The sequence below is a fragment of the Schistosoma haematobium genome, chromosome ZW (assembly GCF_000699445.3).
Source record: "Schistosoma haematobium chromosome ZW, whole genome shotgun sequence".
Classification (NCBI taxonomy): Eukaryota; Metazoa; Platyhelminthes; class Trematoda; order Strigeidida; family Schistosomatidae; genus Schistosoma; species Schistosoma haematobium.
Window position 1 is genome coordinate 27,965,601 of NC_067195.1, and position 23,392 is coordinate 27,988,992.

The following is a 23,392-nucleotide window of genomic DNA, read 5'->3' on the forward strand; positions in this document are numbered from 1 at the left end:
AGCCGAGTCGGCAGTCGAAGTGTTCGGTGAGAGATTGGGGCAAGTTGAAGCGGACGCAGAAAGTGAAGCGGTAGAACAGGTTGAATCGGAACGTGTGTCTGTGTTCGCTCCAGTCGAATTGGAGTCTGAGGCGCTTGCAGAGACTGCAGCACAACCGGAACGGGAACGATTGGTTGAGCGTGTCGGTGAGATGGAGGCGGAATATGGTGAAGTTGGTGAAGGCGTATTTGAAGGGGAGACGGAAGCCGAGTCGGCAGTCGAAGTGTTCGGTGAGAGATTGGGGCAAGTTGAAGCGGACGCAGAAAGTGAAGCGGTAGAACAGGTTGAATCGGAACGTGTGTCTGTGTTCGCTCCAGTCGAATTGGAGTCTGAGGCGCTTGCAGAGACTGCAGCACAACCGGAACGGGAACGATTGGTTGAGCGTGTCGGTGAGATGGAGGCGGAATATGGTGAAGTTGGTGAAGGCGTATTTGAAGGGGAGACGGAAGCCGAGTCGGCAGTCGAAGTGTTCGGTGAGAGATTGGGGCAAGTTGAAGCGGACGCAGAAAGTGAAGCGGTAGAACAGGTTGAATCGGAACGTGTGTCTGTGTTCGCTCCAGTCGAATTGGAGTCTGAGGCGCTTGCAGAGACTGCAGCACAACCGGAACGGGAACGATTGGTTGAGCGTGTCGGTGAGATGGAGGCGGAATATGGTGAAGTTGGTGAAGGCGTATTTGAAGGGGAGACGGAAGCCGAGTCGGCAGTCGAAGTGTTCGGTGAGAGATTGGGGCAAGTTGAAGCGGACGCAGAAAGTGAAGCGGTAGAACAGGTTGAATCGGAACGTGTGTCTGTGTTCGCTCCAGTCGAATTGGAGTCTGAGGCGCTTGCAGAGACTGCAGCACAACCGGAACGGGAACGATTGGTTGAGCGTGTCGGTGAGATGGAGGCGGAATATGGTGAAGTTGGTGAAGGCGTATTTGAAGGGGAGACGGAAGCCGAGTCGGCAGTCGAAGTGTTCGGTGAGAGATTGGGGCAAGTTGAAGCGGACGCAGAAAGTGAAGCGGTAGAACAGGTTGAATCGGAACGTGTGTCTGTGTTCGCTCCAGTCGAATTGGAGTCTGAGGCGCTTGCAGAGACTGCAGCACAACCGGAACGGGAACGATTGGTTGAGCGTGTCGGTGAGATGGAGGCGGAATATGGTGAAGTTGGTGAAGGCGTATTTGAAGGGGAGACGGAAGCCGAGTCGGCAGTCGAAGTGTTCGGTGAGAGATTGGGGCAAGTTGAAGCGGACGCAGAAAGTGAAGCGGTAGAACAGGTTGAATCGGAACGTGTGTCTGTGTTCGCTCCAGTCGAATTGGAGTCTGAGGCGCTTGCAGAGACTGCAGCACAACCGGAACGGGAACGATTGGTTGAGCGTGTCGGTGAGATGGAGGCGGAATATGGTGAAGTTGGTGAAGGCGTATTTGAAGGGGAGACGGAAGCCGAGTCGGCAGTCGAAGTGTTCGGTGAGAGATTGGGGCAAGTTGAAGCGGACGCAGAAAGTGAAGCGGTAGAACAGGTTGAATCGGAACGTGTGTCTGTGTTCGCTCCAGTCGAATTGGAGTCTGAGGCGCTTGCAGAGACTGCAGCACAACCGGAACGGGAACGATTGGTTGAGCGTGTCGGTGAGATGGAGGCGGAATATGGTGAAGTTGGTGAAGGCGTATTTGAAGGGGAGACGGAAGCCGAGTCGGCAGTCGAAGTGTTCGGTGAGAGATTGGGGCAAGTTGAAGCGGACGCAGAAAGTGAAGCGGTAGAACAGGTTGAATCGGAACGTGTCTGTGTTCGCTCCAGTCGAATTGGAGTCTGAGGCGCTTGCAGAGACTGCAGCACAACCGGAACGGGAACGATTGGTTGAGCGTGTCGGTGAGATGGAGGCGGAATATGGTGAAGTTGGTGAAGGCGTATTTGAAGGGGAGACGGAAGCCGAGTCGGCAGTCGAAGTGTTCGGTGAGAGATTGGGGCAAGTTGAAGCGGACGCAGAAAGTGAAGCGGTAGAACAGGTTGAATCGGAACGTGTGTCTGTGTTCGCTCCAGTCGAATTGGAGTCTGAGGCGCTTGCAGAGACTGCAGCACAACCGGAACAGGAACGATTGGTTGAGCGTGTCGGTGAGATGGAGGCGGAATATGGTGAAGTTGGTGAAGGCGTATTTGAAGGGGAGACGGAAGCCGAGTCGGCAGTCGAAGTGTTCAGTGAGAGATTGGGGCAAGTTGAAGCGGACGCAGAAAGTGAAGCAGTAGAACAGGTTGAATCGGAACGTGTGTCTGTGTTCGCTCCAGTCGAATTGGAGTCTGAGGCGCTTGCAGAGACTGCAGCACAACCGGAACAGGAACGATTGGTTGAGCGTGTCGGTGAGATGGAGGCGGAATATGGTGAAGTTGGTGAAGGCGTATTTGAAGGGGAGACGGAAGCCGAGTCGGCAGTCGAAGTGTTCGGTGAGAGATTGGGGCAAGTTGAAGCGGACGCAGAAAGTGAAGCAGTAGAACAGGTTGAATCGGAACGTGTGTCTGTGTTCGCTCCAGTCGAATTGGAGTCTGAGGCGCTTGCAGAGACTGCAGCACAACCGGAACAGGAACGATTGGTTGAGCGTGTCGGTGAGATGGAGGCGGAATATGGTGAAGTTGGTGAAGGCGTATTTGAAGGGGAGACGGAAGCCGAGTCGGCAGTCGAAGTGTTCGGTGAGAGATTGGGGCAAGTTGAAGCGGACGCAGAAAGTGAAGCGGTAGAACAGGTTGAATCGGAACGTGTGTCTGTGTTCGCTCCAGTCGAATTGGAGTCTGAGGCGCTTGCAGAGACTGCAGCACAACCGGAACAGGAACGATTGGTTGAGCGTGTCGGTGAGATGGAGGCGGAATATGGTGAAGTTGGTGAAGGCGTATTTGAAGGGGAGACGGAAGCCGAGTCGGCAGTCGAAGTGTTCAGTGAGAGATTGGGGCAAGTTGAAGCGGACGCAGAAAGTGAAGCGGTAGAACAGGTTGAATCGGAACGTGTGTCTGTGTTCGCTCCAGTCGAATTGGAGTCTGAGGCGCTTGCAGAGACTGCAGCACAACCGGAACAGGAACGATTGGTTGAGCGTGTCGGTGAGATGGAGGCGGAATATGGTGAAGTTGGTGAAGGCGTATTTGAAGGGGAGACGGAAGCCGAGTCGGCAGTCGAAGTGTTCAGTGAGAGATTGGGGCAAGTTGAAGCGGACGCAGAAAGTGAAGCGGTAGAACAGGTTGAATCGGAACGTGTGTCTGTGTTCGCTCCAGTCGAATTGGAGTCTGAGGCGCTTGCAGAGACTGCAGCACAACCGGAACGGGAACGATTGGTTGAGCGTGTCGGTGAGATGGAGGCGGAATATGGTGAAGTTGGTGAAGGCGTATTTGAAGGGGAGACGGAAGCCGAGTCGGCAGTCGAAGTGTTCGGTGAGAGATTGGGGCAAGTTGAAGCGGACGCAGAAAGTGAAGCAGTAGAACAGGTTGAATCGGAACGTGTGTCTGTGTTCGCTCCAGTCGAATTGGAGTCTGAGGCGCTTGCAGAGACTGCAGCACAACCGGAACAGGAACGATTGGTTGAGCGTGTCGGTGAGATGGAGGCGGAATATGGTGAAGTTGGTGAAGGCGTATTTGAAGGGGAGACGGAAGCCGAGTCGGCAGTCGAAGTGTTCGGTGAGAGATTGGGGCAAGTTGAAGCGGACGCAGAAAGTGAAGCAGTAGAACAGGTTGAATCGGAACGTGTGTCTGTGTTCGCTCCAGTCGAATTGGAGTCTGAGGCGCTTGCAGAGACTGCAGCACAACCGGAACGGGAACGATTGGTTGAGCGTGTCGGTGAGATGGAGGCGGAATATGGTGAAGTTGGTGAAGGCGTATTTGAAGGGGAGACGGAAGCCGAGTCGGCAGTCGAAGTGTTCGGTGAGAGATTGGGGCAAGTTGAAGCGGACGCAGAAAGTGAAGCGGTAGAACAGGTTGAATCGGAACGTGTGTCTGTGTTCGCTCCAGTCGAATTGGAGTCTGAGGCGCTTGCAGAGACTGCAGCACAACCGGAACAGGAACGATTGGTTGAGCGTGTCGGTGAGATGGAGGCGGAATATGGTGAAGTTGGTGAAGGCGTATTTGAAGGGGAGACGGAAGCCGAGTCGGCAGTCGAAGTGTTCGGTGAGAGATTGGGGCAAGTTGAAGCGGACGCAGAAAGTGAAGCGGTAGAACAGGTTGAATCGGAACGTGTGTCTGTGTTCGCTCCAGTCGAATTGGAGTCTGAGGCGCTTGCAGAGACTGCAGCACAACCGGAACAGGAACGATTGGTTGAGCGTGTCGGTGAGATGGAGGCGGAATATGGTGAAGTTGGTGAAGGCGTATTTGAAGGGGAGACGGAAGCCGAGTCGGCAGTCGAAGTGTTCAGTGAAGATTGGGGCAAGTTGAAGCGGACGCAGAAAGTGAAGCAGTAGAACAGGTTGAATCGGAACGTGTGTCTGTGTTCGCTCCAGTCGAATTGGAGTCTGAGGCGCTTGCAGAGACTGCAGCACAACCGGAACAGGAACGATTGGTTGAGCGTGTCGGTGAGATGGAGGCGGAATATGGTGAAGTTGGTGAAGGCGTATTTGAAGGGGAGACGGAAGCCGAGTCGGCAGTCGAAGTGTTCAGTGAGAGATTGGGGCAAGTTGAAGCGGACGCAGAAAGTGAAGCAGTAGAACAGGTTGAATCGGAACGTGTGTCTGTGTTCGCTCCAGTCGAATTGGAGTCTGAGGCGCTTGCAGAGACTGCAGCACAACCGGAACAGGAACGATTGGTTGAGCGTGTCGGTGAGATGGAGGCGGAATATGGTGAAGTTGGTGAAGGCGTATTTGAAGGGGAGACGGAAGCCGAGTCGGCAGTCGAAGTGTTCGGTGAGAGATTGGGGCAAGTTGAAGCGGACGCAGAAAGTGAAGCAGTAGAACAGGTTGAATCGGAACGTGTGTCTGTGTTCGCTCCAGTCGAATTGGAGTCTGAGGCGCTTGCAGAGACTGCAGCACAACCGGAACAGGAACGATTGGTTGAGCGTGTCGGTGAGATGGAGGCGGAATATGGTGAAGTTGGTGAAGGCGTATTTGAAGGGGAGACGGAAGCCGAGTCGGCAGTCGAAGTGTTCGGTGAGAGATTGGGGCAAGTTGAAGCGGACGCAGAAAGTGAAGCAGTAGAACAGGTTGAATCGGAACGTGTGTCTGTGTTCGCTCCAGTCGAATTGGAGTCTGAGGCGCTTGCAGAGACTGCAGCACAACCGGAACAGGAACGATTGGTTGAGCGTGTCGGTGAGATGGAGGCGGAATATGGTGAAGTTGGTGAAGGCGTATTTGAAGGGGAGACGGAAGCCGAGTCGGCAGTCGAAGTGTTCGGTGAGAGATTGGGGCAAGTTGAAGCGGACGCAGAAAGTGAAGCAGTAGAACAGGTTGAATCGGAACGTGTGTCTGTGTTCGCTCCAGTCGAATTGGAGTCTGAGGCGCTTGCAGAGACTGCAGCACAACCGGAACAGGAACGATTGGTTGAGCGTGTCGGTGAGATGGAGGCGGAATATGGTGAAGTTGGTGAAGGCGTATTTGAAGGGGAGACGGAAGCCGAGTCGGCAGTCGAAGTGTTCGGTGAGAGATTGGGGCAAGTTGAAGCGGACGCAGAAAGTGAAGCAGTAGAACAGGTTGAATCGGAACGTGTGTCTGTGTTCGCTCCAGTCGAATTGGAGTCTGAGGCGCTTGCAGAGACTGCAGCACAACCGGAACAGGAACGATTGGTTGAGCGTGTCGGTGAGATGGAGGCGGAATATGGTGAAGTTGGTGAAGGCGTATTTGAAGGGGAGACGGAAGCCGAGTCGGCAGTCGAAGTGTTCGGTGAGAGATTGGGGCAAGTTGAAGCGGACGCAGAAAGTGAAGCAGTAGAACAGGTTGAATCGGAACGTGTGTCTGTGTTCGCTCCAGTCGAATTGGAGTCTGAGGCGCTTGCAGAGACTGCAGCACAACCGGAACGGGAACGATTGGTTGAGCGTGTCGGTGAGATGGAGGCGGAATATGGTGAATTGGTGAAGGCGTATTTGAAGGGGAGACGGAAGCCGAGTCGGCAGTCGAAGTGTTCGGTGAGAGATTGGGGCAAGTTGAAGCGGACGCAGAAAGTGAAGCAGTAGAACAGGTTGAATCGGAACGTGTGTCTGTGTTCGCTCCAGTCGAATTGGAGTCTGAGGCGCTTGCAGAGACTGCAGCACAACCGGAACAGGAACGATTGGTTGAGCGTGTCGGTGAGATGGAGGCGGAATATGGTGAAGTTGGTGAAGGCGTATTTGAAGGGGAGACGGAAGCCGAGTCGGCAGTCGAAGTGTTCAGTGAGAGATTGGGGCAAGTTGAAGCGGACGCAGAAAGTGAAGCAGTAGAACAGGTTGAATCGGAACGTGTGTCTGTGTTCGCTCCAGTCGAATTGGAGTCTGAGGCGCTTGCAGAGACTGCAGCACAACCGGAACAGGAACGATTGGTTGAGCGTGTCGGTGAGATGGAGGCGGAATATGGTGAAGTTGGTGAAGGCGTATTTGAAGGGGAGACGGAAGCCGAGTCGGCAGTCGAAGTGTTCAGTGAAGATTGGGGCAAGTTGAAGCGGACGCAGAAAGTGAAGCAGTAGAACAGGTTGAATCGGAACGTGTGTCTGTGTTCGCTCCAGTCGAATTGGAGTCTGAGGCGCTTGCAGAGACTGCAGCACAACCGGAACAGGAACGATTGGTTGAGCGTGTCGGTGAGATGGAGGCGGAATATGGTGAAGTTGGTGAAGGCGTATTTGAAGGGGAGACGGAAGCCGAGTCGGCAGTCGAAGTGTTCGGTGAGAGATTGGGGCAAGTTGAAGCGGACGCAGAAAGTGAAGCAGTAGAACAGGTTGAATCGGAACGTGTGTCTGTGTTCGCTCCAGTCGAATTGGAGTCTGAGGCGCTTGCAGAGACTGCAGCACAACCGGAACAGGAACGATTGGTTGAGCGTGTCGGTGAGATGGAGGCGGAATATGGTGAAGTTGGTGAAGGCGTATTTGAAGGGGAGACGGAAGCCGAGTCGGCAGTCGAAGTGTTCAGTGAGAGATTGGGGCAAGTTGAAGCGGACGCAGAAAGTGAAGCAGTAGAACAGGTTGAATCGGAACGTGTGTCTGTGTTCGCTCCAGTCAATTGGAGTCTGAGGCGCTTGCAGAGACTGCAGCACAACCGGAACAGGAACGATTGGTTGAGCGTGTCGGTGAGATGGAGGCGGAATATGGTGAAGTTGGTGAAGGCGTATTTGAAGGGGAGACGGAAGCCGAGTCGGCAGTCGAAGTGTTCGGTGAGAGATTGGGGCAAGTTGAAGCGGACGCAGAAAGTGAAGCAGTAGAACAGGTTGAATCGGAACGTGTGTCTGTGTTCGCTCAGTCAGAATTGGAGTCTGAGGCGCTTGCAGAGACTGCAGCACAACCGGAACAGGAACGATTGGTTGAGCGTGTCGGTGAGATGGAGGCGGAATATGGTGAAGTTGGTGAAGGCGTATTTGAAGGGGAGACGGAAGCCGAGTCGGCAGTCGAAGTGTTCAGTGAAGATTGGGGCAAGTTGAAGCGGACGCAGAAAGTGAAGCAGTAGAACAGGTTGAATCGGAACGTGTGTCTGTGTTCGCTCCAGTCGAATTGGAGTCTGAGGCGCTTGCAGAGACTGCAGCACAACCGGAACAGGAACGATTGGTTGAGCGTGTCGGTGAGATGGAGGCGGAATATGGTGAAGTTGGTGAAGGCGTATTTGAAGGGGAGACGGAAGCCGAGTCGGCAGTCGAAGTGTTCAGTGAGAGATTGGGGCAAGTTGAAGCGGACGCAGAAAGTGAAGCAGTAGAACAGGTTGAATCGGAACGTGTGTCTGTGTTCGCTCCAGTCGAATTGGAGTCTGAGGCGCTTGCAGAGACTGCAGCACAACCAGAACGGGAACGATTGGTTGAGCGTGTCGGTGAGATGGAGGCGGAATATGGTGAAGTTGGTGAAGGCGTATTTGAAGGGGAGACGGAAGCCGAGTCGGCAGTCGAAGTGTTCGGTGAGAGATTGGGGCAAGTTGAAGCGGACGCAGAAAGTGAAGCGGTAGAACAGGTTGAATCGGAACGTGTGTCTGTGTTCGCTCCAGTCGAATTGGAGTCTGAGGCGCTTGCAGAGACTGCAGCACAACCGGAACAGGAACGATTGGTTGAGCGTGTCGGTGAGATGGAGGCGGAATATGGTGAAGTTGGTGAAGGCGTATTTGAAGGGGAGACGGAAGCCGAGTCGGCAGTCGAAGTGTTCGGTGAGAGATTGGGGCAAGTTGAAGCGGACGCAGAAAGTGAAGCAGTAGAACAGGTTGAATCGGAACGTGTGTCTGTGTTCGCTCAGTCGAATTGGAGTCTGAGGCGCTTGCAGAGACTGCAGCACAACCGGAACAGGAACGATTGGTTGAGCGTGTCGGTGAGATGGAGGCGGAATATGGTGAAGTTGGTGAAGGCGTATTTGAAGGGGAGACGGAAGCCGAGTCGGCAGTCGAAGTGTTCGGTGAGAGATTGGGGCAAGTTGAAGCGGACGCAGAAAGTGAAGCGGTAGAACAGGTTGAATCGGAACGTGTGTCTGTGTTCGCTCAGTCAATTGGAGTCTGAGGCGCTTGCAGAGACTGCAGCACAACCGGAACAGGAACGATTGGTTGAGCGTGTCGGTGAGATGGAGGCGGAATATGGTGAAGTTGGTGAAGGCGTATTTGAAGGGGAGACGGAAGCCGAGTCGGCAGTCGAAGTGTTCGGTGAGAGATTGGGGCAAGTTGAAGCGGACGCAGAAAGTGAAAGCAGTAGAACAGGTTGAATCGGAACGTGTGTCTGTGTTCGCTCCAGTCAGGAATTGGAGTCTGAGGCGCTTGCAGAGACTGCAGCACAACCGGAACAGGAACGATTGGTTGAGCGTGTCAGTGAGATGGAGGCGGAATATGGTGAAGTTGGTGAAGGCGTATTTGAAGGGGAGACGGAAGCCGAGTCGGCAGTCGAAGTGTTCGGTGAGAGATTGGGGCAAGTTGAAGCGGACGCAGAAAGTGAAGCGGTAGAACAGGTTGAATCGGAACGTGTGTCTGTGTTCGCTCCAGTCGAATTGGAGTCTGAGGCGCTTGCAGAGACTGCAGCACAACCGGAACAGGAACGATTGGTTGAGCGTGTCGGTGAGATGGAGGCGGAATATGGTGAAGTTGGTGAAGGCGTATTTGAAGGGGAGACGGAAGCCGAGTCGGCAGTCGAAGTGTTCAGTGAAGATTGGGGCAAGTTGAAGCGGACGCAGAAAGTGAAGCGGTAGAACAGGTTGAATCGGAACGTGTGTCTGTGTTCGCTCCAGTCGAATTGGAGTCTGAGGCGCTTGCAGAGACTGCAGCACAACCGGAACAGGAACGATTGGTTGAGCGTGTCGGTGAGATGGAGGCGGAATATGGTGAAGTTGGTGAAGGCGTATTTGAAGGGGAGACGGAAGCCGAGTCGGCAGTCGAAGTGTTCAGTGAGAGATTGGGGCAAGTTGAAGCGGACGCAGAAAGTGAAGCAGTAGAACAGGTTGAATCGGAACGTGTGTCTGTGTTCGCTCCAGTCGAATTGGAGTCTGAGGCGCTTGCAGAGACTGCAGCACAACCGGAACAGGAACGATTGGTTGAGCGTGTCGGTGAGATGGAGGCGGAATATGGTGAAGTTGGTGAAGGCGTATTTGAAGGGGAGACGGAAGCCGAGTCGGCAGTCGAAGTGTTCAGTGAGAGATTGGGGCAAGTTGAAGCGGACGCAGAAAGTGAAGCAGTAGAACAGGTTGAATCGGAACGTGTGTCTGTGTTCGCTCCAGTCAATTGGAGTCTGAGGCGCTTGCAGAGACTGCAGCACAACCGGAACAGGAACGATTGGTTGAGCGTGTCGGTGAGATGGAGGCGGAATATGGTGAAGTTGGTGAAGGCGTATTTGAAGGGAGACGGAAGCCGAGTCGGCAGTCGAAGTGTTCAGTGAAGATTGGGGCAAGTTGAAGCGGACGCAGAAAGTGAAGCAGTAGAACAGGTTGAATCGGAACGTGTGTCTGTGTTCGCTCCAGTCGAATTGGAGTCTGAGGCGCTTGCAGAGACTGCAGCACAACCGGAACAGGAACGATTGGTTGAGCGTGTCGGTGAGATGGAGGCGGAATATGGTGAAGTTGGTGAAGGCGTATTTGAAGGGAGACGGAAGCCGAGTCGGCAGTCGAAGTGTTCAGTGAGAGATTGGGGCAAGTTGAAGCGGACGCAGAAAGTGAAGCGGTAGAACAGGTTGAATCGGAACGTGTGTCTGTGTTCGCTCCAGTCGAATTGGAGTCTGAGGCGCTTGCAGAGACTGCAGCACAACCGGAACAGGAACGATTGGTTGAGCGTGTCGGTGAGATGGAGGCGGAATATGGTGAAGTTGGTGAAGGCGTATTTGAAGGGAGACGGAAGCCGAGTCGGCAGTCGAAGTGTTCAGTGAAGATTGGGAGCAAGTTGAAGCGGACGCAGAAAGTGAAGCAGTAGAACAGGTTGAATCGGAACGTGTGTCTGTGTTCGCTCCAGTCAATTGGAGTCTGAGGCGCTTGCAGAACTGCAGCACAACCGGAACAGGAACGATTGGTTGAGCGTGTCGGTGAGATGGAGGCGGAATATGGTGAAGTTGGTGAAGGCGTATTTGAAGGAGACGGAAGCCGAGTCAGCAGTCAAGTGTTCAGTGAGAGATTGGGGCAAGTTGAAGCGGACGCAGAAAGTGAAGCAGTAGAACAGGTTGAATCGGAACGTGTGTCTGTGTTCGCTCCAGTCAATTGGAGTCTGAGGCGCTTGCAGAGACTGCAGCACAACCGGAACAGGAACGATTGGTTGAGCGTGTCGGTGAGATGGAGGCGGAATATGGTGAAGTTGGTGAAGGCGTATTTGAAGGAGACGGAAGCCGAGTCGGCAGTCGAAGTGTTCGGTGAGAGATTGGGGCAAGTTGAAGCGGACGCAGAAAGTGAAGCAGTAGAACAGGTTGAATCGGAACGTGTGTCTGTGTTCGCTCCAGTCGAATTGGAGTCTGAGGCGCTTGCAGAGACTGCAGCACAACCGGAACAGGAACGATTGGTTGAGCGTGTCGGTGAGATGGAGGCGGAATATGGTGAAGTTGGTGAAGGCGTATTTGAAGGAGACGGAAGCCGAGTCGGCAGTCGAAGTGTTCAGTGAGAGATTGGGGCAAGTTGAAGCGGACGCAGAAAGTGAAGCAGTAGAACAGGTTGAATCGGAACGTGTGTCTGTGTTCGCTCCAGTCGAATTGGAGTCTGAGGCGCTTGCAGAGACTGCAGCACAACCGGAACAGGAACGATTGGTTGAGCGTGTCGGTGAGATGGAGGCGGAATATGGTGAAGTTGGTGAAGGCGTATTTGAAGGAGACGGAAGCCGAGTCGGCAGTCGAAGTGTTCAGTGAAGATTGGGGCAAGTTGAAGCGGACGCAGAAAGTGAAGCAGTAGAACAGGTTGAATCGGAACGTGTGTCTGTGTTCGCTCAGTCGAATTGGAGTCTGAGGCGCTTGCAGAGACTGCAGCACAACCGGAACAGGAACGATTGGTTGAGCGTGTCGGTGAGATGGAGGCGGAATATGGTGAAGTTGGTGAAGGCGTATTTGAAGGGGAGACGGAAGCCGAGTCGGCAGTCGAAGTGTTCGGTGAGAGATTGGGGCAAGTTGAAGCGGACGCAGAAAGTGAAGCAGTAGAACAGGTTGAATCGGAACGTGTGTCTGTGTTCGCTCCAGTCGAATTGGAGTCTGAGGCGCTTGCAGAGACTGCAGCACAACCGGAACAGGAACGATTGGTTGAGCGTGTCGGTGAGATGGAGGCGGAATATGGTGAAGTTGGTGAAGGCGTATTTGAAGGGGAGACGGAAGCCGAGTCGGCAGTCGAAGTGTTCAGTGAGAGATTGGGGCAAGTTGAAGCGGACGCAGAAAGTGAAGCAGTAGAACAGGTTGAATCGGAACGTGTGTCTGTGTTCGCTCCAGTCGAATTGGAGTCTGAGGCGCTTGCAGAGACTGCAGCACAACCGGAACAGGAACGATTGGTTGAGCGTGTCGGTGAGATGGAGGCGGAATATGGTGAAGTTGGTGAAGGCGTATTTGAAGGGAGACGGAAGCCGAGTCGGCAGTCGAAGTGTTCAGTGAGAGATTGGGGCAAGTTGAAGCGGACGCAGAAAGTGAAGCAGTAGAACAGGTTGAATCGGAACGTGTGTCTGTGTTCGCTCCAGTCGAATTGGAGTCTGAGGCGCTTGCAGAGACTGCAGCACAACCGGAACAGGAACGATTGGTTGAGCGTGTCGGTGAGATGGAGGCGGAATATGGTGAAGTTGGTGAAGGCGTATTTGAAGGGGAGACGGAAGCCGAGTCGGCAGTCGAAGTGTTCGGTGAGAGATTGGGGCAAGTTGAAGCGGACGCAGAAAGTGAAGCGGTAGAACAGGTTGAATCGGAACGTGTGTCTGTGTTCGCTCCAGTCGAATTGGAGTCTGAGGCGCTTGCAGAGACTGCAGCACAACCGGAACAGGAACGATTGGTTGAGCGTGTCGGTGAGATGGAGGCGGAATATGGTGAAGTTGGTGAAGGCGTATTTGAAGGGGAGACGGAAGCCGAGTCGGCAGTCGAAGTGTTCGGTGAGAGATTGGGGCAAGTTGAAGCGGACGCAGAAAGTGAAGCAGTAGAACAGGTTGAATCGGAACGTGTGTCTGTGTTCGCTCCAGTCGAATTGGAGTCTGAGGCGCTTGCAGAGACTGCAGCACAACCGGAACAGGAACGATTGGTTGAGCGTGTCGGTGAGATGGAGGCGGAATATGGTGAAGTTGGTGAAGGCGTATTTGAAGGGGAGACGGAAGCCGAGTCGGCAGTCGAAGTGTTCAGTGAGAGATTGGGGCAAGTTGAAGCGGACGCAGAAAGTGAAGCGGTAGAACAGGTTGAATCGGAACGTGTGTCTGTGTTCGCTCCAGTCGAATTGGAGTCTGAGGCGCTTGCAGAGACTGCAGCACAACCGGAACAGGAACGATTGGTTGAGCGTGTCGGTGAGATGGAGGCGGAATATGGTGAAGTTGGTGAAGGCGTATTTGAAGGGGAGACGGAAGCCGAGTCGGCAGTCGAAGTGTTCGGTGAGAGATTGGGGCAAGTTGAAGCGGACGCAGAAAGTGAAGCGGTAGAACAGGTTGAATCGGAACGTGTGTCTGTGTTCGCTCCAGTCGAATTGGAGTCTGAGGCGCTTGCAGAGACTGCAGCACAACCGGAACAGGAACGATTGGTTGAGCGTGTCGGTGAGATGGAGGCGGAATATGGTGAAGTTGGTGAAGGCGTATTTGAAGGGGAGACGGAAGCCGAGTCGGCAGTCGAAGTGTTCGGTGAAGATTGGGGCAAGTTGAAGCGGACGCAGAAAGTGAAGCGGTAGAACAGGTTGAATCGGAACGTGTGTCTGTGTTCGCTCCAGTCGAATTGGAGTCTGAGGCGCTTGCAGAGACTGCAGCACAACCGGAACAGGAACGATTGGTTGAGCGTGTCGGTGAGATGGAGGCGGAATATGGTGAAGTTGGTGAAGGCGTATTTGAAGGGGAGACGGAAGCCGAGTCGGCAGTCGAAGTGTTCAGTGAAGATTGGGGCAAGTTGAAGCGGACGCAGAAAGTGAAGCAGTAGAACAGGTTGAATCGGAACGTGTGTCTGTGTTCGCTCCAGTCGAATTGGAGTCTGAGGCGCTTGCAGAGACTGCAGCACAACCGGAACAGGAACGATTGGTTGAGCGTGTCGGTGAGATGGAGGCGGAATATGGTGAAGTTGGTGAAGGCGTATTTGAAGGGGAGACGGAAGCCGAGTCGGCAGTCGAAGTGTTCGGTGAGAGATTGGGGCAAGTTGAAGCGGACGCAGAAAGTGAAGCAGTAGAACAGGTTGAATCGGAACGTGTGTCTGTGTTCGCTCCAGTCGAATTGGAGTCTGAGGCGCTTGCAGAGACTGCAGCACAACCGGAACAGGAACGATTGGTTGAGCGTGTCGGTGAGATGGAGGCGGAATATGGTGAAGTTGGTGAAGGCGTATTTGAAGGGGAGACGGAAGCCGAGTCGGCAGTCGAAGTGTTCGGTGAGAGATTGGGGCAAGTTGAAGCGGACGCAGAAAGTGAAGCGGTAGAACAGGTTGAATCGGAACGTGTGTCTGTGTTCGCTCCAGTCGAATTGGAGTCTGAGGCGCTTGCAGAGACTGCAGCACAACCGGAACAGGAACGATTGGTTGAGCGTGTCGGTGAGATGGAGGCGGAATATGGTGAAGTTGGTGAAGGCGTATTTGAAGGGGAGACGGAAGCCGAGTCGGCAGTCGAAGTGTTCGGTGAGAGATTGGGGCAAGTTGAAGCGGACGCAGAAAGTGAAGCGGTAGAACAGGTTGAATCGGAACGTGTGTCTGTGTTCGCTCCAGTCGAATTGGAGTCTGAGGCGCTTGCAGAGACTGCAGCACAACCGGAACAGGAACGATTGGTTGAGCGTGTCGGTGAGATGGAGGCGGAATATGGTGAAGTTGGTGAAGGCGTATTTGAAGGGGAGACGGAAGCCGAGTCGGCAGTCGAAGTGTTCGGTGAGAGATTGGGGCAAGTTGAAGCGGACGCAGAAAGTGAAGCGGTAGAACAGGTTGAATCGGAACGTGTGTCTGTGTTCGCTCCAGTCGAATTGGAGTCTGAGGCGCTTGCAGAGACTGCAGCACAACCGGAACAGGAACGATTGGTTGAGCGTGTCGGTGAGATGGAGGCGGAATATGGTGAAGTTGGTGAAGGCGTATTTGAAGGGGAGACGGAAGCCGAGTCGGCAGTCGAAGTGTTCGGTGAGAGATTGGGGCAAGTTGAAGCGGACGCAGAAAGTGAAGCGGTAGAACAGGTTGAATCGGAACGTGTGTCTGTGTTCGCTCCAGTCGAATTGGAGTCTGAGGCGCTTGCAGAGACTGCAGCACAACCGGAACAGGAACGATTGGTTGAGCGTGTCGGTGAGATGGAGGCGGAATATGGTGAAGTTGGTGAAGGCGTATTTGAAGGGGAGACGGAAGCCGAGTCGGCAGTCGAAGTGTTCGGTGAGAGATTGGGGCAAGTTGAAGCGGACGCAGAAAGTGAAGCGGTAGAACAGGTTGAATCGGAACGTGTGTCTGTGTTCGCTCCAGTCGAATTGGAGTCTGAGGCGCTTGCAGAGACTGCAGCACAACCGGAACGGGAACGATTGGTTGAGCGTGTCGGTGAGATGGAGGCGGAATATGGTGAAGTTGGTGAAGGCGTATTTGAAGGGGAGACGGAAGCCGAGTCGGCAGTCGAAGTGTTCGGTGAGAGATTGGGGCAAGTTGAAGCGGACGCAGAAAGTGAAGCGGTAGAACAGGTTGAATCGGAACGTGTGTCTGTGTTCGCTCCAGTCGAATTGGAGTCTGAGGCGCTTGCAGAGACTGCAGCACAACCGGAACAGGAACGATTGGTTGAGCGTGTCGGTGAGATGGAGGCGGAATATGGTGAAGTTGGTGAAGGCGTATTTGAAGGGGAGACGGAAGCCGAGTCGGCAGTCGAAGTGTTCGGTGAGAGATTGGGGCAAGTTGAAGCGGACGCAGAAAGTGAAGCGGTAGAACAGGTTGAATCGGAACGTGTGTCTGTGTTCGCTCCAGTCGAATTGGAGTCTGAGGCGCTTGCAGAGACTGCAGCACAACCGGAACGGGAACGATTGGTTGAGCGTGTCGGTGAGATGGAGGCGGAATATGGTGAAGTTGGTGAAGGCGTATTTGAAGGGGAGACGGAAGCCGAGTCGGCAGTCGAAGTGTTCAGTGAGAGATTGGGGCAAGTTGAAGCGGACGCAGAAAGTGAAGCAGTAGAACAGGTTGAATCGGAACGTGTGTCTGTGTTCGCTCCAGTCGAATTGGAGTCTGAGGCGCTTGCAGAGACTGCAGCACAACCGGAACGGGAACGATTGGTTGAGCGTGTCGGTGAGATGGAGGCGGAATATGGTGAAGTTGGTGAAGGCGTATTTGAAGGGGAGACGGAAGCCGAGTCGGCAGTCGAAGTGTTCGGTGAGAGATTGGGGCAAGTTGAAGCGGACGCAGAAAGTGAAGCGGTAGAACAGGTTGAATCGGAACGTGTGTCTGTGTTCGCTCCAGTCGAATTGGAGTCTGAGGCGCTTGCAGAGACTGCAGCACAACCGGAACAGGAACGATTGGTTGAGCGTGTCGGTGAGATGGAGGCGGAATATGGTGAAGTTGGTGAAGGCGTATTTGAAGGGGAGACGGAAGCCGAGTCGGCAGTCGAAGTGTTCGGTGAGAGATTGGGGCAAGTTGAAGCGGACGCAGAAAGTGAAGCAGTAGAACAGGTTGAATCGGAACGTGTGTCTGTGTTCGCTCCAGTCGAATTGGAGTCTGAGGCGCTTGCAGAGACTGCAGCACAACCGGAACAGGAACGATTGGTTGAGCGTGTCGGTGAGATGGAGGCGGAATATGGTGAAGTTGGTGAAGGCGTATTTGAAGGGGAGACGGAAGCCGAGTCGGCAGTCGAAGTGTTCGGTGAGAGATTGGGGCAAGTTGAAGCGGACGCAGAAAGTGAAGCGGTAGAACAGGTTGAATCGGAACGTGTGTCTGTGTTCGCTCCAGTCGAATTGGAGTCTGAGGCGCTTGCAGAGACTGCAGCACAACCGGAACGGGAACGATTGGTTGAGCGTGTCGGTGAGATGGAGGCGGAATATGGTGAAGTTGGTGAAGGCGTATTTGAAGGGGAGACGGAAGCCGAGTCGGCAGTCGAAGTGTTCGGTGAGAGATTGGGGCAAGTTGAAGCGGACGCAGAAAGTGAAGCGGTAGAACAGGTTGAATCGGAACGTGTGTCTGTGTTCGCTCCAGTCGAATTGGAGTCTGAGGCGCTTGCAGAGACTGCAGCACAACCGGAACAGGAACGATTGGTTGAGCGTGTCGGTGAGATGGAGGCGGAATATGGTGAAGTTGGTGAAGGCGTATTTGAAGGGGAGACGGAAGCCGAGTCGGCAGTCGAAGTGTTCGGTGAGAGATTGGGGCAAGTTGAAGCGGACGCAGAAAGTGAAGCGGTAGAACAGGTTGAATCGGAACGTGTCTGTGTTCGCTCCAGTCGAATTGGAGTCTGAGGCGCTTGCAGAGACTGCAGCACAACCGGAACGGGAACGATTGGTTGAGCGTGTCGGTGAGATGGAGGCGGAATATGGTGAAGTTGGTGAAGGCGTATTTGAAGGGGAGACGGAAGCCGAGTCGGCAGTCGAAGTGTTCGGTGAGAGATTGGGGCAAGTTGAAGCGGACGCAGAAAGTGAAGCGGTAGAACAGGTTGAATCGGAACGTGTGTCTGTGTTCGCTCCAGTCGAATTGGAGTCTGAGGCGCTTGCAGAGACTGCAGCACAACCGGAACGGGAACGATTGGTTGAGCGTGTCGGTGAGATGGAGGCGGAATATGGTGAAGTTGGTGAAGGCGTATTTGAAGGGGAGACGGAAGCCGAGTCGGCAGTCGAAGTGTTCGGTGAGAGATTGGGGCAAGTTGAAGCGGACGCAGAAAGTGAAGCGGTAGAACAGGTTGAATCGGAACGTGTGTCTGTGTTCGCTCCAGTCGAATTGGAGTCTGAGGCGCTTGCAGAGACTGCAGCACAACCGGAACGGGAACGATTGGTTGAGCGTGTCGGTGAGATGGAGGCGGAATATGGTGAAGTTGGTGAAGGCGTATTTGAAGGGGAGACGGAAGCCGAGTCGGCAGTCGAAGTGTTCGGTGAGAGATTGGGGCAAGTTGAAGCGGACGCAGAAAGTGAAGCGGTAGAACAGGTTGAATCGGAACGTGTGTCTGTGTTCGCTCCAGTCGAATTGGAGTCTGAGGCGCTTGCAGAGACTGCAGCACAACCGGAACGGGAACGATTGGTTGAGCGTGTCGGTGAGATGGAGGCGGAATATGGTGAAGTTGGTGAAGGCGTATTTGAAGGGGAGACGGAAGCCGAGTCGGCAGTCGAAGTGTTCGGTGAGAGATTGGGGCAAGTTGAAGCGGACGCAGAAAGTGAAGCGGTAGAACAGGTTGAATCGGAACGTGTGTCTGTGTTCGCTCCAGTCGAATTGGAGTCTGAGGCGCTTGCAGAGACTGCAGCACAACCGGAACAGGAACGATTGGTTGAGCGTGTCGGTGAGATGGAGGCGGAATATGGTGAAGTTGGTGAAGGCGTATTTGAAGGGGAGACGGAAGCCGAGTCGGCAGTCGAAGTGTTCGGTGAGAGATTGGGGCAAGTTGAAGCGGACGCAGAAAGTGAAGCGGTAGAACAGGTTGAATCGGAACGTGTGTCTGTGTTCGCTCCAGTCGAATTGGAGTCTGAGGCGCTTGCAGAGACTGCAGCACAACCGGAACGGGAACGATTGGTTGAGCGTGTCGGTGAGATGGAGGCGGAATATGGTGAAGTTGGTGAAGGCGTATTTGAAGGGGAGACGGAAGCCGAGTCGGCAGTCGAAGTGTTCGGTGAGAGATTGGGGCAAGTTGAAGCGGACGCAGAAAGTGAAGCGGTAGAACAGGTTGAATCGGAACGTGTGTCTGTGTTCGCTCCAGTCGAATTGGAGTCTGAGGCGCTTGCAGAGACTGCAGCACAACCGGAACAGGAACGATTGGTTGAGCGTGTCGGTGAGATGGAGGCGGAATATGGTGAAGTTGGTGAAGGCGTATTTGAAGGGGAGACGGAAGCCGAGTCGGCAGTCGAAGTGTTCGGTGAGAGATTGGGGCAAGTTGAAGCGGACGCAGAAAGTGAAGCGGTAGAACAGGTTGAATCGGAACGTGTGTCTGTGTTCGCTCCAGTCGAATTGGAGTCTGAGGCGCTTGCAGAGACTGCAGCACAACCGGAACGGGAACGATTGGTTGAGCGTGTCGGTGAGATGGAGGCGGAATATGGTGAAGTTGGTGAAGGCGTATTTGAAGGGGAGACGGAAGCCGAGTCGGCAGTCGAAGTGTTCGGTGAGAGATTGGGGCAAGTTGAAGCGGACGCAGAAAGTGAAGCGGTAGAACAGGTTGAATCGGAACGTGTGTCTGTGTTCGCTCCAGTCGAATTGGAGTCTGAGGCGCTTGCAGAGACTGCAGCACAACCGGAACGGGAACGATTGGTTGAGCGTGTCGGTGAGATGGAGGCGGAATATGGTGAAGTTGGTGAAGGCGTATTTGAAGGGGAGACGGAAGCCGAGTCGGCAGTCGAAGTGTTCGGTGAGAGATTGGGGCAAGTTGAAGCGGACGCAGAAAGTGAAGCGGTAGAACAGGTTGAATCGGAACGTGTGTCTGTGTTCGCTCCAGTCGAATTGGAGTCTGAGGCGCTTGCAGAGACTGCAGCACAACCGGAACGGGAACGATTGGTTGAGCGTGTCGGTGAGATGGAGGCGGAATATGGTGAAGTTGGTGAAGGCGTATTTGAAGGGGAGACGGAAGCCGAGTCGGCAGTCGAAGTGTTCGGTGAGAGATTGGGGCAAGTTGAAGCGGACGCAGAAAGTGAAGCGGTAGAACAGGTTGAATCGGAACGTGTGTCTGTGTTCGCTCCAGTCGAATTGGAGTCTGAGGCGCTTGCAGAGACTGCAGCACAACCGGAACGGGAACGATTGGTTGAGCGTGTCGGTGAGATGGAGGCGGAATATGGTGAAGTTGGTGAAGGCGTATTTGAAGGGGAGACGGAAGCCGAGTCGGCAGTCGAAGTGTTCGGTGAGAGATTGGGGCAAGTTGAAGCGGACGCAGAAAGTGAAGCGGTAGAACAGGTTGAATCGGAACGTGTGTCTGTGTTCGCTCCAGTCGAATTGGAGTCTGAGGCGCTTGCAGAGACTGCAGCACAACCGGAACGGGAACGATTGGTTGAGCGTGTCGGTGAGATGGAGGCGGAATATGGTGAAGTTGGTGAAGGCGTATTTGAAGGGGAGACGGAAGCCGAGTCGGCAGTCGAAGTGTTCGGTGAGAGATTGGGGCAAGTTGAAGCGGACGCAGAAAGTGAAGCGGTAGAACAGGTTGAATCGGAACGTGTGTCTGTGTTCGCTCCAGTCGAATTGGAGTCTGAGGCGCTTGCAGAGACTGCAGCACAACCGGAACGGGAACGATTGGTTGAGCGTGTCGGTGAGATGGAGGCGGAATATGGTGAAGTTGGTGAAGGCGTATTTGAAGGGGAGACGGAAGCCGAGTCGGCAGTCGAAGTGTTCGGTGAGAGATTGGGGCAAGTTGAAGCGGACGCAGAAAGTGAAGCGGTAGAACAGGTTGAATCGGAACGTGTGTCTGTGTTCGCTCCAGTCGAATTGGAGTCTGAGGCGCTTGCAGAGACTGCAGCACAACCGGAACGGGAACGATTGGTTGAGCGTGTCGGTGAGATGGAGGCGGAATATGGTGAAGTTGGTGAAGGCGTATTTGAAGGGGAGACGGAAGCCGAGTCGGCAGTCGAAGTGTTCGGTGAGAGATTGGGGCAAGTTGAAGCGGACGCAGAAAGTGAAGCGGTAGAACAGGTTGAATCGGAACGTGTGTCTGTGTTCACTCCAGTCGAATTGGAGTCTGAGGCGCTTGCAGAGACTGCAGCACAACCGGAACGGGAACGATTGGTTGAGCGTGTCGGTGAGATGGAGGCGGAATATGGTGAAGTTGGTGAAGGCGTATTTGAAGGGGAGACGGAAGCCGAGTCGGCAGTCGAAGTGTTCGGTGAGAGATTGGGGCAAGTTGAAGCGGACGCAGAAAGTGAAGCGGTAGAACAGGTTGAATCGGAACGTGTCTGTGTTCACTCCAGTCGAATTGGAGTCTGAGGCGCTTGCAGAGACTGCAGCACAACCGGAACGGGAACGATTGGTTGAGCGTGTCGGTGAGATGGAGGCGGAATATGGTGAAGTTGGTGAAGGCGTATTTGAAGGGGAGACGGAAGCCGAGTCGGCAGTCGAAGTGTTCGGTGAGAGATTGGGGCAAGTTGAAGCGGACGCAGAAAGTGAAGCGGTAGAACAGGTTGAATCGGAACGTGTGTCTGTGTTCACTCCAGTCGAATTGGAGTCTGAGGCGCTTGCAGAGACTGCAGCACAACCGGAACGGGAACGATTGGTTGAGCGTGTCGGTGAGATGGAGGCGGAATATGGTGAAGTTGGTGAAGGCGTATTTGAAGGGGAGACGGAAGCCGAGTCGGCAGTCGAAGTGTTCGGTGAGAGATTGGGGCAAGTTGAAGCGGACGCAGAAAGTGAAGCGGTAGAACAGGTTGAATCGGAACGTGTGTCTGTGTTCACTCCAGTCGAATTGGAGTCTGAGGCGCTTGCAGAGACTGCAGCACAACCGGAACGGGAACGATTGGTTGAGCGTGTCGGTGAGATGGAGGCGGAATATGGTGAAGTTGGTGAAGGCGTATTTGAAGGGGAGACGGAAGCCGAGTCGGCAGTCGAAGTGTTCGGTGAGAGATTGGGGCAAGTTGAAGCGGACGCAGAAAGTGAAGCGGTAGAACAGGTTGAATCGGAACGTGTGTCTGTGTTCGCTCCAGTCGAATTGGAGTCTGAGGCGCTTGCAGAGACTGCAGCACAACCGGAACGGGAACGATTGGTTGAGCGTGTCGGTGAGATGGAGGCGGAATATGGTGAAGTTGGTGAAGGCGTATTTGAAGGGGAGACGGAAGCCGAGTCGGCAGTCGAAGTGTTCGGTGAGAGATTGGGGCAAGTTGAAGCGGACGCAGAAAGTGAAGCGGTAGAACAGGTTGAATCGGAACGTGTGTCTGTGTTCACTCCAGTCGAATTGGAGTCTGAGGCGCTTGCAGAGACTGCAGCACAACCGGAACGGGAACGATTGGTTGAGCGTGTCGGTGAGATGGAGGCGGAATATGGTGAAGTTGGTGAAGGCGTATTTGAAGGGGAGACGGAAGCCGAGTCGGCAGTCGAAGTGTTCGGTGAGAGATTGGGGCAAGTTGAAGCGGACGCAGAAAGTGAAGCGGTAGAACAGGTTGAATCGGAACGTGTGTCTGTGTTCACTCCAGTCGAATTGGAGTCTGAGGCGCTTGCAGAGACTGCAGCACAACCGGAACGGGAACGATTGGTTGAGCGTGTCGGTGAGATGGAGGCGGAATATGGTGAAGTTGGTGAAGGCGTATTTGAAGGGGAGACGGAAGCCGAGTCGGCAGTCGAAGTGTTCGGTGAGAGATTGGGGCAAGTTGAAGCGGACGCAGAAAGTGAAGCGGTAGAACAGGTTGAATCGGAACGTGTGTCTGTGTTCACTCCAGTCGAATTGGAGTCTGAGGCGCTTGCAGAGACTGCAGCACAACCGGAACGGGAACGATTGGTTGAGCGTGTCGGTGAGATGGAGGCGGAATATGGTGAAGTTGGTGAAGGCGTATTTGAAGGGGAGACGGAAGCCGAGTCGGCAGTCGAAGTGTTCGGTGAGAGATTGGGGCAAGTTGAAGCGGACGCAGAAAGTGAAGCGGTAGAACAGGTTGAATCGGAACGTGTGTCTGTGTTCGCTCCAGTCGAATTGGAGTCTGAGGCGCTTGCAGAGACTGCAGCACAACCGGAACGGGAACGATTGGTTGAGCGTGTCGGTGAGATGGAGGCGGAATATGGTGAAGTTGGTGAAGGCGTATTTGAAGGGGAGACGGAAGCCGAGTCGGCAGTCGAAGTGTTCGGTGAGAGATTGGGGCAAGTTGAAGCGGACGCAGAAAGTGAAGCGGTAGAACAGGTTGAATCGGAACGTGTGTCTGTGTTCACTCCAGTCGAATTGGAGTCTGAGGCGCTTGCAGAGACTGCAGCACAACCGGAACGGGAACGATTGGTTGAGCGTGTCGGTGAGATGGAGGCGGAATATGGTGAAGTTGGTGAAGGCGTATTTGAAGGGGAGACGGAAGCCGAGTCGGCAGTCGAAGTGTTCGGTGAGAGATTGGGGCAAGTTGAAGCGGACGCAGAAAGTGAAGCGGTAGAACAGGTTGAATCGGAACGTGTGTCTGTGTTCGCTCCAGTCGAATTGGAGTCTGAGGCGCTTGCAGAGACTGCAGCACAACCGGAACGGGAACGATTGGTTGAGCGTGTCGGTGAGATGGAGGCGGAATATGGTGAAGTTGGTGAAGGCGTATTTGAAGGGGAGACGGAAGCCGAGTCGGCAGTCGAAGTGTTCGGTGAGAGATTGGGGCAAGTTGAAGCGGACGCAGAAAGTGAAGCGGTAGAACAGGTTGAATCGGAACGTGTGTCTGTGTTCACTCCAGTCGAATTGGAGTCTGAGGCGCTTGCAGAGACTGCAGCACAACCGGAACGGGAACGATTGGTTGAGCGTGTCGGTGAGATGGAGGCGGAATATGGTGAAGTTGGTGAAGGCGTATTTGAAGGGGAGACGGAAGCCGAGTCGGCAGTCGAAGTGTTCGGTGAGAGATTGGGGCAAGTTGAAGCGGACGCAGAAAGTGAAGCGGTAGAACAGGTTGAATCGGAACGTGTGT

General features: G+C 54.1%; 4 protein-coding genes across 4 annotated transcripts; all 4 read left to right on the plus strand.

The window, feature by feature from the left end:
* Positions 1-4,269: 4,269 nt before the first annotated feature.
* Positions 4,270-7,981, plus strand: ANK2_6 (Ankyrin-2). Its single transcript, XM_051210903.1, has one exon. It carries the CDS (start codon positions 4,562-4,564, stop codon positions 6,143-6,145), a length of 1,584 nt encoding a protein of 527 aa, XP_051070928.1. The 5' UTR covers positions 4,270-4,561; the 3' UTR covers positions 6,146-7,981.
* A 729-nt stretch (positions 7,982-8,710) lies between these two features.
* ANK2_7 (Ankyrin-2) lies at positions 8,711-9,446 on the plus strand. The gene has a single exon (XM_051210904.1). The coding sequence runs from the start codon at positions 8,932-8,934 to the stop codon at positions 9,298-9,300; it is 369 nt and encodes a 122-aa protein (XP_051070929.1). The 5' UTR covers positions 8,711-8,931; the 3' UTR covers positions 9,301-9,446.
* Positions 9,447-9,934: 488 nt separating this feature from the next.
* On the plus strand, positions 9,935-12,100 carry ANK2_8 (Ankyrin-2). The gene has a single exon (XM_051210905.1). The coding sequence runs from the start codon at positions 10,625-10,627 to the stop codon at positions 11,183-11,185; it is 561 nt and encodes a 186-aa protein (XP_051070930.1). The 5' UTR covers positions 9,935-10,624; the 3' UTR covers positions 11,186-12,100.
* Positions 12,101-19,743: 7,643 nt separating this feature from the next.
* Positions 19,744-21,616, plus strand: ANK2_9 (Ankyrin-2). The gene has a single exon (XM_051210906.1). The coding sequence runs from the start codon at positions 19,842-19,844 to the stop codon at positions 20,748-20,750; it is 909 nt and encodes a 302-aa protein (XP_051070931.1). The 5' UTR covers positions 19,744-19,841; the 3' UTR covers positions 20,751-21,616.
* The last annotated feature ends 1,776 nt before the right edge of the window (positions 21,617-23,392 follow it).

Bases quoted from the DNA above. Each gene is read 5' to 3' on its own strand.
- ANK2_6 (XM_051210903.1), top strand. From the start codon at position 4,562: ATGGAGGCGGAATATGGTGAAGTTGGTGAAGGCGTATTTGAAGGGGAG.
- ANK2_7 (XM_051210904.1), top strand. From the start codon at position 8,932: ATGGAGGCGGAATATGGTGAAGTTGGTGAAGGCGTATTTGAAGGGGAG.
- ANK2_8 (XM_051210905.1), top strand. From the start codon at position 10,625: ATGGAGGCGGAATATGGTGAAGTTGGTGAAGGCGTATTTGAAGGAGAC.
- ANK2_9 (XM_051210906.1), top strand. From the start codon at position 19,842: ATGGAGGCGGAATATGGTGAAGTTGGTGAAGGCGTATTTGAAGGGGAG.